Source organism: Pangasianodon hypophthalmus, chromosome 1 (assembly GCF_027358585.1).
Source record: "Pangasianodon hypophthalmus isolate fPanHyp1 chromosome 1, fPanHyp1.pri, whole genome shotgun sequence".
In the NCBI taxonomy this organism is placed as follows: domain Eukaryota; kingdom Metazoa; phylum Chordata; class Actinopteri; order Siluriformes; family Pangasiidae; genus Pangasianodon; species Pangasianodon hypophthalmus.
This window is the reverse complement of record NC_069710.1, coordinates 22,843,436-22,864,821: the sequence shown is the minus strand read 5'-3', so window position 1 is coordinate 22,864,821 and position 21,386 is coordinate 22,843,436. Positions and strand designations below refer to the sequence as shown.

General features: G+C 38.4%; 1 protein-coding gene across 1 annotated transcript in view; it reads right to left on the bottom strand.

The window, feature by feature from the left end:
* Positions 1-16,189, bottom strand: part of itga10 (integrin, alpha 10) — a 37,052-nt gene extending 20,863 nt beyond the window's left edge. Inside the window, exons 1-6 of the mRNA XM_026939806.3 lie at positions 15,734-16,189; positions 15,144-15,373; positions 6,230-6,341; positions 4,060-4,169; positions 3,841-3,929; positions 152-266 (exon numbers count right to left, since the gene is read on the bottom strand). Coding sequence (XP_026795607.1) covers positions 152-266; positions 3,841-3,929; positions 4,060-4,169; positions 6,230-6,341; positions 15,144-15,195 — 478 coding nt within the window. The 5' untranslated portion in view covers positions 15,196-15,373; positions 15,734-16,189. The remainder of the gene's footprint in view (positions 1-151; positions 267-3,840; positions 3,930-4,059; positions 4,170-6,229; positions 6,342-15,143; positions 15,374-15,733) is intronic.
* Between the last annotated feature and the right edge of the window lie 5,197 nt (positions 16,190-21,386).

Here is a 21,386-nt window from a genome sequence, read left to right as displayed (position 1 = left end):
AAATCTTTAAATTAGTTTAGCTCTTCTTATTTAGCTGTTCTTAGTTAGCTGGACTTATAAAAGTGGCTGTAGAGGTCAATAGCACTGATTCTCTATAAGGTGAGTTTTTATTTTTTTATATTTTAGCTTAAATTATACAAGTCATTCTCACTCTGTGCTGTAGGGGCAATGGTCTCTTTAGGTTCCAGGTCATTGTCGACAGACGCGCAGATCCCCGTGCTGAAGAGAGATGTGCCACACTCCTGAGACCAAAGTGGAGCACAGGCCTGAAAACACACACACACACACACCAGCACTGCAGTAACTTGAGCAATACTACAGCTTGGTGCTGCATATAGTGCTTCTGTAGCAGATCATGTCCTGCTGCTTTACCTAGCACTTCTTCTTTATTACTCCATAAAACCAATAAACCTACAGACAATACCAAACCAGAGTATCTCAATCTCTATCTCTATCTCATTGATCTCTATTTTAAATCAATGAATGTTTATTTGTATAGAGAATACCATTTGAAGTTTCAAGTTAAATTCTCTGCATGAATGGTCTCTGGTGTTTGGGTTTATTTATGGCCGAGTGCAGCTTGGTGTTTTACAGTCAGCTACTGCTACTGCTGTTTTCCATAAAGACCAACGGGGTGAACAAGAGAAACCGAGGGAGGCAAGGACAAGAAGATAAAGGAGGAATAGGTCACATGGAAAAAAAATAATAAGCAGTGGGGACAAAGGGAAAAGAAATAGGAGGGTAAAGAAAAAAGGGAAAAAAAAGAGACCGGGTGGCGACAATTGTTGACAAATGTTGGTCTTTGTCATAAAGCTTTAGCAGAGCTGGAAACCGCACTCCAATGGAGCAATTAAATTGGTTGGAATAGAGAGAGAGAAAGAAAATAACGCAAAAAGACATTTACGACTTCAAAGCACACTATTTATTTGACTAAAAAACCAAAGAGAACCAGAGCAGGAGAGAAAAAGATAGAGGTTAAGATAGAGAGGGAAAATATAGAGATGAAAGAAACAAAAGTGTGGTCGGTGCTCAGGGAGGGATGGAGAGGGACAGAGAAAACCATCTAGCCAACTCACTCCCTGTTATTGTGAATGCCACATACTTGAAAAAGATGAAGGAAGAAAGAATGAGACAGAGAGATGAAGAGAGAGCCTGAGGAAAAGAAAGAGGTACAGAAAAAGGGAGACAAAAATAGAGACAGAGAAAGAGCAAGAGGTGCTATGGCTTTTGCAAGGCCTGTCATTACAAGATCTAGAGTTGTATTCCAATCCTGTTATAGCCCTGTCCACAGCAACAGCCAGTCAATGTACACACATGCGTAGATACACTGACGCACAAGACCACGGGAAGAGTCATTCAAAGAACACAAAACCCAAGCATACTCAAACTGGCCTATAATGTACAGTAATACAAACGTGTGGTGATGTATCAACAGCATGTAGTGTGATTAGCTAAACTGAATGACTTCTATCCCTGTACAAGGTGCTGCGCATAGGCACTCTCTCTCTCTCTCTCGCTCTCTGACACACACGTACACACTCTTATTCACTTCCCTAGGCAAACATTCCCCTTCTCCCCCGAGTGAATTATTCATACACCATACAACTATTTCTTGGTTACACACATTCATTGGCAGCAGCCAGCCAGCAATTCCACCAAACCCTCAGTGGAACAGCTCCACTACTGGACTGAGATGGGTTGTTATGTTCTACACTACACAGAAGCCTGTGTTTGACTGAGTGGAGAGCAAGACAGACAGACAGAGAGAGAGAGAGAGAGAGAGAGAGAGAGAGAGAATGAGACTGTGTAATTAGGTGTGTAAATTATATGTAAATATATATTTTCTGTCTGGGGTTAGGTGAGGTTTCCGCTGTGTCCTAAGCCTGGCTAACATTTGCCTCTGCCTGTTTCCTTGCTCAGCATGAGGGGTGTGGTGTTTACTTTAGCCTGAGTTAACTTGAACCAGGTCAGCTTATATAAAAATATAAAGATATAAATCAGCGCAGTAACACAGAGGTTGCAGTCAGGAGGGGAATTAAAGCATGCACAGCACTAACAGGTGCAGCAAACTGAGCACTTCATCAGACACTTCATCTATCCCACTACGCCACTATTTTAATCTGCTTTCCCTGGTCACCCAAGCACATGCTCATAACCCACTTATTAATCCATCAATTATTCATCCACCTGACTCTCCCAATATGTTATCATCCACAGTCTGTCTATTATTTAGATACTCCAGATAAATCCACTTTCTGGTTATTATCTCTCTGCTGTCAAAGGTACACATGAACTCATGTTTACCATATTTACTACCGAATCCCCAAAATGACAAACATCATTAACATATTTTGAGTCAAAAATATAACTGAATAGAAATATCATTTATAGTGAATTAAAAACCATTTATTTCCAAAGTATTAACTTTTTTAACTTCTCACTCACTTTCAGTAAGCACTTTTTCCTGCTCAGGGTCAAGGTGGATTCGGAGCCTACTCCAGGAACACTGGGTGAGAGGCGGGGGTACACTCTGGATAGGGGTGATTTATTATAGCCAATCCACCTACTGGCATGTTTTTGGGAGAAGGAAACCCACACAGGACACGGAGAGAAATTAATCAGAAAACCTGAGCTAAGGATTGAAACCGGGACCCTGGAGCATCTGAACCAGAATCAACTCCGTCAGTATCAGTCTGTGTCTATAAGAAGTTTACTGCTGTGTTTTAATAGTGTGAGTTTACTAAACAGCGATTAATAACGCAATATAATACTTCATATATGCATAGGCTTTAGGTTCTGTACCAGTTCTGTCCAGCACCCCAATTCTGCATGAACGATGATCTATACATAGATCAAATAAGAAGGTATAAGAGTGTTGCTAGTAATCCTACAGCATTAACTGAGGAATGCTCTATTTAAAAAACAAAAAATACCACTCCTGCCTTCTCCTGCAGAAGTTTTGATCAAACCAGCATGCTCCAACAGTTTTTTGTAATTTTGTTGATTCTGTTCCCCCCAAATATTTGTTGAAATTTTGTCACAGCACAGACAGTTTTTTCCTTCTACTACTGAACCTTCACCATCACCACTGCGTGGATTCAGCAGAGCACGCCACTGAAATGAATAGCATGCAGTGCAAGCAAACACATACCATAATAGTTGATTAGTAATCCCACAGCAGGAATGCAACATTCCATTCTGTCACTAAAACCGACGAAGAACTGCAAAACTATTACAAGGGAACGTCAATGTATTAAAGTATTTCAGTAAAAATAATTTCCGAGCCTGTCCCTTTAGGGTGGCAAACTTTATCATGTCATGACATTTGAAAACATATCTGAAAATATGTGAGGTGTTGTTTTAAAGTTTTGATGTACAAGGGAGCAGGGGCTAGCCTAATCTAAATCTAAGCTATATATAATACAATGAAATAAAATCATAAACACAAGTACATGCATTCCATTGAAGCGGACAAAATAAATAAATAATAAATTAAAATCAGAGCAACATCTAAAGGTTTTTAACAGCTTGCTCATACAATATATAGGCCTCTTTCTGGTCACCTCTGGCTTATGGCCACACCACACGCCGGATCCCATCTGATCTTGGACGCTAAGCAGGGAAGGACCTGGTTAGTATTTAGATGGTGGGTCGCCTGGATATACCAGGCACTGTAAGCATTTCAGCTAGTCATTAAAAATATTTCATTTAAAAATGAATAAATATAAAATATTACATTCAGAGCAACTTCTAGGTTTTTCAGGATGTGGAAAGTCATGTTCATGCATATCAGTCAGGTGCAGGACCCAATAATTTCACCCAATTTGTCTTCAATCTTACCAGAAATCCATTGGGTCCATTCGGGGTAAGTGTCATGCCCAGGTGAGAATTTTTCAGATTCCGTGACACATTCTGAAATGCATTGTCAGCTGTACACAGAAATTTAAGAAAAAATGTTACACTGTGATATGTTATACTCCAGGCATTAGGCTCTGTAGGAGATTCCTCATTGTGGGAATTGTGTGTATATGAATGCTGATTCTTTCATTATTTTCTCACCTAGATTCACTTTTGAGCAGTTGGAATTCAGTTCCTCTCCCACTATGCATTTGTAAATGTCTCCCTTTCTGTTATTGGGTGAACCATCCCATGGAGCACCAACCAACATCCTATGTCACAAACAAAAACATTGGACAAAGCAAAGCAACTATGAAATTCCCACAAAACAAATTCATATAAAATTTACATATACATATGTACATACAGTATACACTATATATTTGTATATACAGTCTATGTGTGTCGGTCTGGGAAAACCCATCAAGTGTCAGCCAAAAATGACAAAATATCTGCCTTTGACTAGAACAATGTGGAAATGTTTTAATTTAGGCTACTTTCTAACCTTGCTTTGTTTGTCTGCCTGCAAACATCATGTTGTTTAACAAACACAGCAGTAAATGCAGTCAGTCTGCCTAAAAATGTCTAAAACCTTGCTAGTTAAGTGTGTCTTTCTCATGATTTAATCAAGTTGTTGGACAGCTACTTGTCATAGCGAAATGGACTAATCAGTTCAGTTTGTAATCAGATGTCAGCTGTCAAATATCTGTGATGCTCCTCCACTGTCATGTCATCATCAAAACAGAGAAGAGCACTAACACACACTGTACAAATGACAGTGGACAAAGTTTTAAAAAATACTTAAAATGACTTTAAAAAGATATTAATAAAAAGAAATTTAGATCAACAGAACTGAACAGACTGAATGAACCAGTGATTATTTCCCCACTGATGTTAATGTAAACAGTGAAGAGACGATGATGAGGCTTGTGTTTATACCTCACGAGTGAATTTTACCTCAGGTGTTGAGACAGCGACTGATGTGAAAGATTCTAATAATCAAAGTGAGAACTCATTTCCTATCGTGTACCTAGAATTCGTTTAAATTTGGCTGCAAAGTTTTTCCACAAATAATTAGGTTAAAAATGTAGAATTTTGATTGAGACACATGCAAAAGAGGAACATATATCAGGAAAACATGTAGAACTATATATAGAAGAGAATGTCAAATTATTTATCATGTGAAGGGTTTTCCTAGGCCAATACACAAATATAGGTTCCATCTGTCATCCTTACAGGTTCTATAGTTGGTCTCTCTACGGAAACTTCCTAGGCTCTGTTCAGAAAGCTAGGAACTATTAAAAGGGCGATTTTTATATATTAATTTTTAAACATATGCCAATTAAACATGAGTATTACTTTGACTTCACTGGCAATGTCTTAAAGATTACATTGGAAATGTTCTCTAATGCTTATTTACTATAGATGAACATTTGTGTTATCAAATTTTTTTGTAGCGTAAATATTTTATAGCGAGGTAAAGAAAAAAAATGACCATGTGGGAACCAATGAGAAAAACAGAGAAGACTCTTTTGCCAGTCCATTGACAGTGCTGTTGAATTCTCAAATTTCAGTGGTCAGAAGGTGCTGATTAAGCTTCTTTAACATTATGGCTCTGACAGAAGCACTGGCTGTAATTCAAATGATAGGTTTATATTAATGCTCCTATTCTAATATGTTATTGTTTCTATAGTAACAGCTCATTCACAGGGACATGTATAGTAGGAAAGCTGCAAGTGCAATAATAAACAGGTTTTAAAATGTTATTATTTAACAAAGAACTGTTGATATGGTGAATCTTCCTGTAAAGCTTCTGTGAAAACATTTATTTAACATTTATGGGAGGAGTCTCCAGTGTCAGTAATGTGTAACAGTAAGCAGGAGGGTTTCCACCACAGGAAATCTTCAGGCCAGAGGATGCTGCACTCTCAGTAACATGACAAGCTGGACAGCGAAAAAAAAGATGCTGGCGAGAGAAAGACTGTTCACATACATTCAACAACATTAAATGTAATTATAAACATATAACAAGAATGATGTGTTATTCTTTGATTAATAAAAAATGTAATTGCTGATAAAATGCTGTAATATAAGGAAATACACATTTTGGGCGGTAAAGTTGCCAGGCCATATGACCCCAACTCCATTACTGATTATTTTGCTATAACAGCATGCCCTGTCGTATTTTATTCCTTACTTAATTGCCTATAAGCTTACAGAGTTTATAACTGCATAAATCATCTAAGTTCTAGCCAGCTTAATTCTCGAATAGAATAAATTAATTTACCACAAAATGTGAAACCATCCATAATAAATGATACTGAATACTCACAGTTTCTCTCCCCCAACTTCATGCTGTAGCACAGAGAACCCAAACAGAGTATCCTCTGCCCCGCTGAAGATGCGTGGCTGGTTCACATCAATGTTAAAACATTGGCACAGTCCTGGATGAGACATAAGGAGAACGACAAGCAGAATGAAGGACAAATGCATGATTATGCTAGTAGATGGTACTGTAAATGGTCATAATCAACACAAGACACTAAAGATGTTTTAGGAAAATGAGACACTGAGAGAAAGGACAAGATGAGAGGGAGAGAGAGAGAGAAACGCATGTCACTTGTAGTAACTACTGAACATAGAAGCTCCCTGTATGATACACAGACCTTCCTTTAATTCATGAGAGAGAAAGACAGTGTGTGTTTGCGTGTGTGTGTGTGTGTGTGTGTGTGAGAGAGAGAGAGAGAGAGAGAGAGAGAGGGAGGGAGACAAAGAGAGGTGTTTATACTACCAGACAGTGTAGATTAAAATAACTTCAACCAGCAAAAACAAAGCAAGTGGAAATGCATAACACATAGCAGAATATTTTCTTGATTGCATTCTATCAAAAAATGTGGCTGCAAAAACAAAAGTGTAACCAAAGGGGAATTCAGTATACCACAGCACTGTGTGTGTGGTGTGTTTTTAACCCATACGCATGCAGGCAAATCATTCCCTCTGGTCAGAGCTCTGCTTTGGTTGAGTTTCTTAGGCTTGTTTACTTAGAGACAGACATAAAAAGGCAGATATTCAGAAAGACGGCAGGCAGAGGCCCAAACCCCATCAACCTCAAACTTGATACTGCCATTGCTACACTCGAAGGGTCTCTCTGTTTCCTTTGAGATGTTTTTACTGTTTTTTTGGGAGGGAGAAGGTGCAATTTAAAGAATTCTTTAGTTCCTTTTATATATGTATATAAAATGATTCTGTAATTCTGCACTGTAAATTTTCCTTTCTCTTAGATTCAGGTCCAGTAAATGGACCCCCTAAGGCTCAGACATGAAACAGGATCCATTCTGTGATTATATGATTCCTAGTCATTCTTTTATATTTCATCCAATTCAGATTTTTTTTTTTTTTGCTGTATAATTCTCTCTTTCCATTTCCCATTTCTCTGTCTCACAGTCTTCTTGTCCTCCTCTCTTAATCTCTGTCATCATCTGTCATGACTTCTTCCCATCCTGCCCTCAGCTGTGTATATTGCCAAGCCATCAACTTAAACCCTCTAGTTATAAAGCAAACTTGTCTCTTTACTCAGATTTTTGAGATAGGCAAAGTAAGTGTGTTGTTTCTTCCATTCCTGGGGTTTTTTTTTTGGTCGCTGTCTCCAGAGCTTTGTTATGACAACTGTAAACATATTTACAGTGTGGTGGTGGATGGTTCCAACAGCAGGACAGATCTCTTGATAATTATGCACATGTTCTCACAACTGCACACACATTCACTATCATTTTCTTGCATTACTAAGCTAATCGCCTCCTAAAGACCAAGATTCAACCTTTGTATAATTAATCTCTCTGGTCTCTTGTCTTCACTACACCTAACCATGAGCCAAAGCTCAGCACTAACCATACCCCTGACTCCTACTAAAAGTAACCAAATTGTCATAAAAGTTACAAAATGACTTCTCAGTACATTTTATCGCTTAACCCTTAAGTGCATGGCTAATTTTCCTGTTGTACCACTAATTACTGTTTTTCTTTTCAGTTAGGCACCACTACTTTTGTAAGGCTCCAAACAGAGAACATATCTGTAATAGAAACTTATTTGTAATGTGCTGTTCAGTATGTGTTTGAAAAATCATAATCTATGACAAAATGTCTGTTAGTGTTAGATATGATATATGCTGTGCCGGTATGAAGGTATGAACGAACGGTTGACAAAGCACCCATGCATGTACGAGTGAAAGGTCAAGCGCATCATTACTTTTAAAAACATATTCCTGAATGAGAACAAACAAAACGGACATCACAGGTCTTTTGTCATTCATGTATTAAGACCTAAATATTGAAACACAGAACCATTGCCAACACCACTGCCAAAGTGTGTTACTTTACATATTTGCACACTAACTTTACACTCAGAATGCATTTTAAAGGAGAAGTTTGTACATTTTTGATGCCTTTTCTGTCTGCAGAATGGACCCACAATTCTTTTTTTTTCATATCTGTATGGACAGCTAAATACTGGATGTCAGTACACACACTTCGCATGCATATCTGCTTTGGCTGGCTATTTTCGTGTAGGAAAAACGCAAACAAAAGCCTTATACAAAGCCATTAGTGAGATTCAATAATGCCAATATGCCAATAATGCACACAATTTATTTAAAGAATCTTTACATGATTATTACATCTACAAACACTTTTAAAAGCTGCTAACTGCACCTTTAAATTTAACTTCATTGTAACTAATATAAAAAAAATGACTGTGAGAGGTAAGCCTTGTGAAAAAAGTAAACATCTCAGTTCAATCTAAGAAAAAACAAAAACAAAACAAAACAGAAATACAGGCCAGAAAGCATGTGGATTAACATATAAGCTTTGAATAAGCTTTTTTCCTTTTTTTTAAATAAAATGCTTACCTATTCAAATGCATACCTGCAGAGACCACGTTCAAACACAGCTGTGATGTCACTCTGAATAAACGTACAGTCCAGTAGTTGCCAGAGAAAACTGACCTTACACTCTGCTCGATAAGGGACAAATTACTGCAGAATAATAACTACCTCTGGAATATGAAGCACTGTTATGTGATGGAGTATTACTTTAAAGTTTATCGCTTTTCCTCTCTCAATTTCATTTTTTTTTTTTAAAAAAATGCTTAATTGGCTTAAATGTTGCAAATCACATTAGCAAATAGGCCTACTGCAAGCATGAAATCCGTACCGTACACTTAATTATTACATTTTAACATCCTGTACATATACAAAAAAACAGCAACAGTGGCCAAAGTGGGGGTTGGACTGTTGGACAAAAAAGAAATTTTTTTTACTTTTTTTGTGGCATATAATAAAATTTTTCTCTTTTTTTCTCTTCTCCTGCAAACTGACAGAAACTCGTTCTTCTGCTTTCTTTTTCTCTCTCTGGCATCCCTCTCTACTTCTCCACAGGACAGTAGCAGATGCTCATCAACACATAATTACTATATATATGGGATTAATGATCAATACATCAATACATAAGCCAAACTTCAGACACATTCCAAAGAGAGCACAATGTGCATGTTGCTGTTTAGTCATCGCCTCATTGCTATGCTTAAATATAAATGAGCTATACCAGGAATTAGACAGATAGAGACATACACATGACTTTTTTTATTACTTTTCCATCTTCACTAAATCTATCGGTATTCCTCCTTTCTTCTCTCTCTCACTGTCACGTATGTTAACTGTATTACACCTAGTTTCCTTTCCAATTCACTTCAGAGGCTTTCTCTCACAGACCTTTTCTCTTCTTTCTGTTTTCTGGGTATTTTCTTGCTTATCATGATTTATTCTCATCCTATCGGTCCTCCTGAGAGGTGTGGGTTGAAAGAATGAATGAATGGGAAATGGGGTGGGGGGCAATTCCCTGAACCCGCAGCTGTGTTCTTCATCTAAATACAGCATAACATAGAAACTTGAACTAGAAACTTGTTCATCACGTTTCTACAGACAAAGTTCTGTAGAATCCATTAACAATACCATACATGACTCACAACACACACATGCAATACCCATATCTTTATGCATGTAAATCACTTGACACAGTATAGTAGCTATACAAACTTTGGTCAGCTACTGTCATACGCATATAGTAAAATATTCAGTTGTGGTTGTACAGTTGCAATTAAGCATGAATCTGTATGTAATTTAATTCAACTCCCAGCATTGCTGTTTACTGTATCACCAGTGTTTTTATTATAGCACTTTATGGTAACACTACTGTTCAATCATTCAATCAACTATGCAGAGACTAAGCAGCAAATGAATGAATAGTACTATATCAACACCTGCAGATATCTTACTAGTATTAACTCTGAATAAATACTGGGTAAATACTCAGTACATAATGATAAAAGAATGGTTGGGTAGTTCATTATGAACTAATAAAGTACCAAGTGTTATATATCACCTGGAGAACTACTAGCTAACTAGACCTTAGTAATGAGTTATCATGTGTTTCACTGTATAATACTGTTCCAGTCATCATTAACTCCTAAGGAAGGACACAGTAACATTTCAGTCACTAACGTCATTAACTCCTAGGGAAGGACACAGTAACACTTCAGTCACTAACGTCATTAACTCCTCGGGAAGGACACAGTAACATTTCAGTCATTAACATCATTAACTCCTCGGGAAGGACACAGTAACACTTCAGTCACTAACGTCATTAACTCCCCGGGAAGGACACAGTAACATTTCAGTCATTAACATCATTGACTCCTAACATATACAGATAATCTCACTCCGTAATATTTGAAAATATTCCTCAAAGACGAATTTATGTGAGCCATATCTTTATGATTGTGATTATTCAAAAAGAACACTGACATACTTACACCTACAGAAAAGAATGATGGGAGGTAAGACATCACTACTACTATGAGTCATGCTTGAAGGCTAATTTGAATCTTGGCTCATACTGCCACAAAGAGAGCTCAAAGAGCACCATGCCTTTTTATGTTTATAATAAATAAAGAATAAAAAACATTTCTGTTGTAGGTACGGAACCACGTAGGCTACTTCGCATTACCTATTAGTTCTTCAGTAGGTAAGACAACATTTGAGGAGCATCTGATGTGATTTGTAATTGATCATTGATTGATATAATTGATATATTAGACTCTAAACCACCACCCAATTCCTTTATTATTAGTTACTAATTACCCAATATTCATTAGTAGTTAACAGTAGTGAATTAGGTGTTAATATAATACTACTCATTTAATCCTGATTAGTCTCCGTGTAGTTATTTACCTATGAGCTGTTGAGCATTACTGTAAACTGTTACGCACTTGATAGTCCACAGAGAGTTAGTGCTTTATATATAATCATCCAAACTTACTGACCATACAAATGCTGTGTGAAATGCAGTGTGAAAGATATAAAGATAGTCAGTATTTAATACAATACAGCCTTGCCTGGACATACACAGAAACGCATGCACGAGTAGCATTTAAAAGAGAAGTGTGTGTTTCTCTGACCTACATGGACCATTAAGTAGCCTTAGATCTGTCATTAGAATTTGCTGATATACCTAGTCTTGAATCTTATATCTCACTTTTGAATTTTAACAAAGGCCTCCTTCGCTGACTTTCTGAGCAATGTGGCAATCTTACGCTAGATTTAAGGCCATTAAACCTGAATGGGAAACAGACAGATTGAACTGGTGTTAACACTTGTGAAAAACAAAGCAGTCACCACAAAAATAGCAAAGCATGCTGGCCACTCAGGGGCTAAGAGCTTATTATCAGCTAGGTGTGGTTTTGGGTCTTAATGTGAAATATAGCCACTAGTCTTGTTCAGCATTTTTTTCAATCATCTGAGAAATTAAGTTTAGATGACTTTATGTACAATCGAATATTCAGAAAAAGGCATTTGCATTATATATGTTAAAGCTGCTGGATGTAAGATTTTGGAACACTATTGCAGGATGCTTGCGGTTTCTTAATGTGAGTTGTGCTGCGCTGCTCTCTAGTGAGTGGAATAATCTTATGCCTATGAGTCAGTACACATTCAAAAAGAATTCAAGGCAGTGTCCCAAGCCACATAATGAACAATAAGTATGCCTAAATAGTAATGACACCAATGGTGTACTGACAATTTATAAGGCAGGATGCAGTTTAGAACGCAACCCAAGCATTTGAGGAATTACCTGCTGCAGTTTTGTTATTTTTTCCCTAAATATTACAAGTATTATGAGAATAAAAATCAGTGTGACTATCACACTTACTGAGTACCAGATGCAAAACCTCTCGGATGCTCCACTGTCATCTCACCATGTGGGGTGAATTTATACCGAGGCTGGGTACATTGCTGTTAGATGTGGGCTAGCCCACTAACTCTAGCTAGACAGCTAAAATACAATATACAGTACTGTGAAAAAAAAGTATTTGCCCCTGGCAGATTTCTTCTATTTCTGCATATTTGTCACATTTAATTGTTTCAGATCTTCAAACAAAATTTAATATACGACAAAGACAATCTGATCAAAAACAGAAAATAAATGATTGAAACTGTGTTTTTTAAATGATCATTTCATTTATTAAAGTACAACAGTTATCCAACACCAACCGGCCTTGTGTGAATAAGTAATTGCCCCCTTAGTTACTCGACCAACCACAGTTAGCAAAATTTAATTGATAATTGGATAGGCACACTCAGGCTTGATTACTGCCAGCCCTGTTGAATCTAAACATCACTTAAACAGAACCTTTCCAGCAATGTGAAGTAGCCTAAAAGTTCTCAAAAATCAGCACATTAGACCGTGATCAAAAGAAAACAAAGAGATGAGACAGAAAGTTATTGAAATATATCAGTCTGGAAAGGGTTACAAAGACATTTTTACAGCTCTGAGACTCAGAGAACCTCAGTGAGAGGCATTAATGGAGAAAACTTGGAACAGTCTTGAATCGTCCCAGAAGTGGTTGGCCTACAAAAATTCCTCCAAGAGTGCATCAACAACTTATACAGGAAGTCACAAAAACCCCTAGATGAACATCTAAGGAACTGCAGGTCTCACTTGCCTCAGATCATTTGAAAGTTCATGATTACACCATTAGAAAGAGACTGTTCAAAAATGGTATCAATGGGAGATCTGCAAGGCAAAAACTACTGCTAACCAAGAGGAACAAAAAAAAAAAACATGTTGATGACCCCCAAGACTTTTGGGATAATGTTCTGTGGACTGATGAATCAAAATTGGAACATTTTGGAAGACATGGGTCCCATTACGTCTGGCATAAAGCTAGCACAGCATTCCACAATAAAAACATCATGTTAACAATCAAACATGGTGGTGGTGGTAGTGTGACGGTGTGGGGACGCTTTGCTGCTTTGGGGCCTGGGAGACTTATTTCTACATAATTGACAGAGCCATGAATTTTGTTCTCTACCAGGAAATCCCAAAGGAGAATATCTGGCGATCAGTCTGTGAGCTGAAGCTCAAGCTTAACTGGGTTATGCAGCAACAACAATTTAAACAAGAGCAACAAGAAGTTGCACAAGAGCAAGTCCACCACTGAATGGCTCAATAGTAACAAAATTTAGGTTTTGGAGTGGCCAAAGTCCCCACTGAGATGCTGTGGTAGGACCTTAAACAGGTAGTTCATGATTGAAAGCCCTCCAATGTGGCTGAATTAATGCAATTCTGCAAAGAAAAGTCGTTGCTGCTGAAGGTGGAACCACCAGTATTTAAGCCTGAGATGCAATCGTTTTTTCACATGGGTGATATAGGTGTTTCACAACATCTCTCTTTCAATAAATGAAATTATCATTAAAACTGTGTTTCGTGTTTTTTTCAAGTTCTCTTTGTCTTTCATTACATTTTGTATGAGGATCTGAATCCATTTAGTGTGGCAAATATGCAAAAATAGTGAAAATCTGGAAAGATTAAAACTTTCCCCTCTGGCCATGTATTTTTTTTTTTATCAGAAGCTGTGTGGTCCATGTATTTTATTATTTAATCAGCTAATTTTGTTCTCCAGTCTATCAGAAAGATTTATCACAAGCCAGATAGTGTTAGCACTCTAATTAAACACAGGGAGAAGGATAGAAGGACAGAGAGAAGTGAAAAAATATGCACACTGAATGTGAGGAGACACCTTGCATGACACTTCTAACCTGAACCAGGAAACAGCGGTGACTGGAATTACAGTTACTATTACAGGATTGTCAGTTTGACTCACAGCAAGCACTGTAGCTCTCAACTCGATTTCCTTACTAAAAAGTAGAGATGTGTGACTTCAGAAAGCCTCAAAGGCTGTTAACTGCAGTTGTTGTTAGAGGGCGTGATTGCATGTAGACCAGAAAATAATAATGTCATCAAGGGGCATGACCTGTAGCCCTCTCCTGATAGTAGATCAAACAGAGTGCCACCTGAAAGTAAAGTGTTTTATTTCTAACATTTATTCTAGCTAGCAGCATGAAGCAGGCTGTAACAAAAAAATAAAACATATATTATGCTATTTAGTCACAAATGGTGGCTCTGTGGTAAAGGCTTAACTGAGCTGCTGATTGGAAGGATGTGAGGTCAGATCCTAGCATTGAAAACCTGCCATGGTTGAGCAAGACCCTTAACACACATCTGCTCAGTTGTATCTCTTGTTTATATGTCACTGATAAAAACATCAGGTAAATATGAATCAGAGAAAGTCCAGATCCTAGAGGAATTTTTACCCTGGGTCAGGAGAACGTTAGGTGATAGCTCTGTTTACGTTTAAGAGTGATTAGCATTACGATTCACTTTACTGATTCGATTCTTTTGAATCCCCTCTCTGATGAACCTTTAAGAGTTTTGATTCGTCTGAATCACCAGTCAGAAGAGCATCTATTCCAGAAACAGTTTCCACACAGTACAGTTCACATTTAATATTCACATTCGGGTTTATTTACTAATAATACTACTGTCTTTGTGGTTTAGCTCCGACTGTTATTGCTGAACAGTGAGTAAATGGGGGAAAGAAAAAAAAAAGAAATCTTGTTTGTGAATTATTGATTCAACCAATTCACCCAAAGAGTCGCTCAAAAAGAACTGCTCTCGAATCAACTAAAGAGCACATAGCTCCAAAACACACCGAGCTAAAAACAAATAAATAAATACGTCAAGAAAAAACTCGAACACATCCATTTCTTCCAACAATAAGACATTATTAGCGTTTATAACGGTTGTTAACACATGAATGGTTTATGAATTAGGCTCTAGGCGCACGGTGGAGCTCACCTTTCAGTAGAAGGGTGGTTTTCAGTAATAGCAGGTACTGGCGAATCTCCATTTTGAAGTGAGGTGAAGGTCTGAATTGGTTTTGGCGTCTTTCTGTCTCTTCTTCTCGCGTCTTGTTACACTGACAGCCGCTGCACTATGTGTCGCGCGAGGCCATGTGAGCGCGCGCGCCTCACTGTGCGCTTCAAATCCAGCTCTGTGCAGCTACACACACTACTGCTTCACATCGCCTAGGCAAGAGAAACGCACTGTTAAAACACACACACACACACACACACACAAACTGACCTCACAGTAGCGCTGAATGCGCACAGATGAGTGAAGGACCAACATCTACAGTGCTTCCTAAATGAACACTGTAAATGTCAAAAGCACCTGGAGTTAATGCAGTAAAGGTTTATTCTGCACTGTAAGAGTTAAAAGTATTCCATCAGAACTACTTAACCAGCTCCAGTTCCCTACAAAAGTGTAATGTTAACTGGTTAATAGACATTTTACGCATGGTGTCAGTGAGGCAAGCTAAAACTAGCAAAGCTTAGACTAGTAAATGTGCCTCATAGCTAAAGGAATATGTAACTCGTGCTTCTTACCTTGTCTGTGACACACAGAAAGCTGCAAGTGCCTGAAGAACAGCACTAATCCAAAATGCAGGTTTGCGCAGAGCTAGATTTCCAAACTCTCATTAAGCACCTGTTGTGGTCAACAGAGCCTTTATGTAGGTTCCATTAAAACAGCAGCACGGACAGTGGCTTCCTCACACACACACACACACACACACACACACACACACCACTGACTGTTTCCACTGATGTTTAGTCCAAGTCCAAAATGTGCGGGTGCTGTCAGTAAACAGTGCCCTTAGCCTACACTTACTGACCTACTGCATTGTCTTAGAAAACAGTTTTGCTATGAATTGCAGTTATTACTCTTACTGATGCTAGTTTAGTCCTATGCTTGTTTATGAAGTTAGTCTGGTTCCCTCTCTAGCTGTGTGGTTCTGTCCAGAGCGCACACTGGCCAACTGAAAGAGCGCTTTATACTGCACAACCCTCCCTCAGTCAACAAGTGAGCTCCACATTTCAACCACCAAACCAACCAACCACAGTCATCTCTCTCTCTCTCTCTCTCTCTCTCTGTGCGCCCTATACCCCTCCCAGTCGCTATAGTAGGTGTACATTTTTTTTTTTAGAATTCCCCAAAAAAACACATACATTTGCATTGTAAACTGTAGTTGGCTAACTTATGACTCAATGTCTAGAATAGGACACTTTTAATTATTGTTGTTTTAATAACTAATTTGTATTATTAATGAGAAAACTACCAGTGATTTATTCTTAATGGCATCTCCACATTGTTCCTTAGACTACAGGTTCCTAACCCTGGTCCTGGAGTCCCCCACTGTCCTATACACATTTTAGAGTTTTCCCTGCTCTACACACACACACTTCAACTCAGGAAGGACTGGTAAACAGCTTATTAGTTAAATCAAGTGTGTTAGAGCAGGAAAAACACTAAAATGTGCAGGACAGGGTGTACTCCAGGACCAGGATGGGGAACCTATGCATTAGATATAAAAGGCATATCAAGCTGGGTTGTGGAGAGTGGGATGTGGTGGATCGTCAGGCTCATCCTAACTGAAAAAAACCCAATACCCAGTCATATTTGACATCAGGAGTTTTCCACAATAAATAAATTCCACCCATACCCAAGGCTGCCTACTTAAATTCAGTGAACTTAACATCAAAAGTGGGGCAGCCACCACAGTAGCTGATAGATGTGGTGGGGTTAGTAGGTAAGGGATATACTTCCTCTGAAATTTTACTCAATCAACAATATTTACATTTACATTTATGGCATTTGGCAGACGCCCTCATCCAGAGTGACTTACAAAAGTTCTTTGAAATCTATCAAAAATACATTCTGATATTGGCTCACTAGGTCACAAACTAGGAATACCACCAGTCCAAGAACTCTGTTGGGGAGGTAATAGACAAGCGCTCAGACAATATGAATTTTTTTTAAGTGCTAATTTAAGTACTTTAGGAAGAGATAAGTCTTTAGATGTTTGAAGACTGCCAGAGACTCAGCTCTTCGGACATCTAGGGGAAGTTCATTCCTCCACCTTGGTGCCAGAACAGAGAAGAGTCTCGATACATGCCTTCCTTGTGCCCTGAGAGATGGTGGGACCAGTCGAGCAGTGCTAGAGGATCGGAGGGAGCGTGGTGGCGCTCGAGGTGTGATAAGTGCTTTGAGATAAGTATGTGCTGGTCCATTTTTGGCTTCCCAGGCAAGCATCAGTGTTTTAAATCTGATGCAGGCAGCTACAGGAAGCCAGTGGAGGGAGCATAGCAATGGGGTGATGTGGGAGAACTTAGGAAGGTTGAAAACCAGTCTTGCAGAGGACGAATGGTGCTCAGAGGCAGATCTGCCAGGAGTGAGTTGCAGCAGTCCAGTTTTGAAATGACAAGGGACTGAACAAGCACCTGTGTGTCCTGTGTGGAAAGAAATGGACGAATTCTTCTGCTGTTATGAAGGAGAAATCGACATGAGCGTGTCAGATTAGCAATGGGAGAGGAAAAGGACAGTTGATTGTCCATGGTTACCCCAAGGTTGTGTGCAGTAAGTCTAGCGAGATTGCAAGATCCTGAGATGGGGATGTTCAGTTTTGCTGCTATTAAGTTTCAGCTGATCAGCTGTCATCCATGATGAGATGTCTGCCAGACATGCTGATATCTGAGCAGAAACATGAGTGTCTAATACAACAAATACAGCATGCAAATTTTGGAATTAAATCATTGTACAAAAAGGCACCTGATATTTAGAAGCTCAAATAGATAAATCAATTTAAATACCATGGCTGCTTGGCTGCCAGATTGGTTTGAGCTGCCAGGAAGGATATAGTAACTCAAATAATCACTCTTTACAACCGTGGTGAGCAGAAAAGCATCTCAGCATGCACAAAACATCGAACCTTGAGGTGGATGAGCTACAACAGCAGGAGACCACATCAGGTTTCACTCCTATCAGCTAAGAACAGGAATCTGAGGCTATCATGGGCACAGATTCACCCAAACTGGACAGTTGTTGGTTAGAAAAAAAATGTCTGTGTCCATGATATAAAATGTACTAAATCTTATTTAACCCAGTTATCATATATTAGAACAAAGAAAACATTAAAATGTGCAGTGCAGAAGTATTGAAACAGTAGAATCGCGAAACACTTAAGGATAATGGTAGAGTTTGTTTTTGCCACTAGAGGGCTGCAGAGCTTCACTTCTCTCTCTCTCCTTCCTCAAGCGACCGAGGAGTGCTGGGCTTCATCTTCAGAAGATATATAGGTTACAAATCTTTTAAATCTAATGATCTTTTAAATAAAATAAATGTGTGTTCTTTCCAATAATTATTATTAATTCCATCATTAAATATATTATATATATTATATATTATTTATATTATAATAATAATTTGTCAATTATTATATATATATATATATATATATATATATATATATATATATATATATATATATATATATGTGTGTGTGTGTGTGTGTGTGTGTGTGTTACTATGTTACTATATTATTTTAGCTTTTATTTCATCACTTCTTTGTAGCTCACTTTAAGCTGCACTGTAAAATAAGAAATGTGCTATATAAATAAAGTTATGGCCACGCAGGTTGTAAAAAATTGTAATTGTATGAGGGGAGCACATTTGCCTTGCACCTCCAGGGTTGGGGGTTCAAATCCCTCCTGTGTGCACAGGGTTTGCATGTTCTTGCATGTTCTCATGTTCATGTTCTTGTTTCCTTCCGCCTACACTGCATGTCTCCTCCAAAGACATGCAGTGTAGGCTGACTGGCATTTCCTAATTGTCCTTAGAGTGTGTGTGATTGGGTTGGCACCCCGTTCAGGGTGTCCCCTGCCTTGTGCCCCAAGTTCCCTGGGATAGGCTCCAGGCTCCCCACGACCCTGTGTAGGATAAGTGGTATGGAAAATGGATGGATGTATGAGGGGCATGGTTGATTTCTTCACCTGAGTGTATATTTCCTCACAAAACTGTGTATTGGCGTTGACATTGGAAGTATTAGAGTTTTGCTCTGTTGATCAAAGTTCTGTCAGCTGAACAACACACAACTGGTTGTGACAATGATAACAAAAAAAAGCCTTTCCCATCCCACTATAACTATACTTTACCTCGAAGTATAATCATTAATAACATGTAATGACATTTAACGTCTCATGGTTGAAAGGTTATGAGAAATATATATTAGTAATGTCCCACAACATTCACTCAACCCTGTTACCCAAACACATTTGCCACTATGAAATACTTGGAATATTCCACAAGTCACATATTCATCAGAAAGTGGCATCCTCTGAATTTCCTGAAGATCATGGGAAGAAGAACAGTAAGTTCATTTATTATTTTTTCTTCATTTTCAGCAATATTGTGATATTGACTTGACAAGGTCAGTTTGAAAGTGCAAACCCTGCTACCCAAATTATAGCCTGAAAATAATATTTTTTCAAATTAAGTAACTCATTAGAATGTCCTTAATGTCATCATGACTTTAGCTAGTTAATCACATATCGTGTATTTGCTAAGTCTATGCCATAAAAACACAACCCAACTTAAACAAAAGCATGAAAGATTCTCTAATGTGTATGTTTTCTTAGATTCAGTGTTGAAAAATAATTAAAAAAAAGTTTAAGGGCTAAATGACACTCTAATTATGAAATCAACCATTTGGAAAAAAAAACATTTCATTGGAAACATGAGCGCAGTGTGTTGACCCATTTTTGAGGTATGCTGCCAAAGTTGCTAGCTTTCACATTGTTAACTCACACAAACAAGCCTTCATATTTGTAACCGATGTGAACTGTACAAATTACCTGCAGGACTGTTCAGTCATGTTTTCTGCTGTTTTGTTTTTAGAGATCAGGTCACGTAGGCAACAAGTTGGGGGTGTGAGAAAATTAGCAGTTAAATTAGCAGCTCCTTTCCTCTATTGGCCTGTCAGGCCTTGCTTCCGCTGCCTCCACCAACACTTTTATTCTTTTCCGGTCAACTGCTATATGGAAAGGGTCTTGTCATAATTTTTTTCCCTTATACTCTCAGTCTCACATTTGCACTTATTTCACTGATAAAGAATGAAGGCCCCTGTCCCCAGGATGCATACTGGGATGTTTTATATCTTCTGCTATTGTATGATTATGGGAGCCCTTATTCCTCGACAGAAGGACACAGAGCATAAAATCCACTCTCTCTCTCTGTTATTTGAAAAATAACAGAATACGTGAGCCTCAGATTTTTGTGTTCATTACTAAAGTTGGCTAAAGAATGGCCAGTATGTGGTTTAATTGTTGTGAGGTGAGTGTGCATGTGTGTGTGTGTGTGTGTGTGTGTGTGTGTGGTGGGAATAGCGTGTGAACAACTATGCTGTTAGTATTTTATTACGCAAGCATGTGAGTCAGAGGGAAAATCTTGTCCATCCAGTTAACGTCATCACTTAATTCGAATCACTGTCACTTTGTTTGCATTGCAGTGGCAGCAAGTGTTTAGGTTGTCTTCACACGTATGCATGTATGTACGTACGTATGTATGTATATATGTATGTACACTTGCTGGCCACTTTAATAGGAACACATGTCCCTCTGCACATTCATGAAATTATCCAATCAGCCAATCATGTGGCAGCAGCACAACGCATAAAAACATGTACATACAGGTCAAGAGCTTCAGTTAATGTTCACATCAAACAACAGAATGGGGAAGAAAATTGATACCAGACGGGCTGGTTTGAGTATGGTAGAAACTCTTCTCCAGGAATTTTCATGCACAACAGTCTGTAGAGTTGACATGGAATTGACACGGAACATCCAGTAAGCAGCAGTTATGCAGGTGGAAATGCCTTGTGGACAAGAGGGGACACCACCAGAGGGCATCCTCCCTGAATTTTAGGACTCTTCCTTTATGGTCTTACTCACTTCCTATCAGTACTGTATATAAAGCACATTGGCACCCACACACACACCAGGAAGCCTTGCTGTTTGTTTACAATTGTGTATGTTCTGAGCTGTTGAATTTTGCCTTGAACTTTGTGTATGCCTAAGGCTTGGTTCTCTGTTTACTTGTTTGGATTACACTTTTGGATTGGCTATCAATCTGTGTATATTGTGTTTTGACTGTGCCTGGACTCTGATTAGTCTCTGGATCTCCCTACTTTTTCTGTCTGCCTTGAGA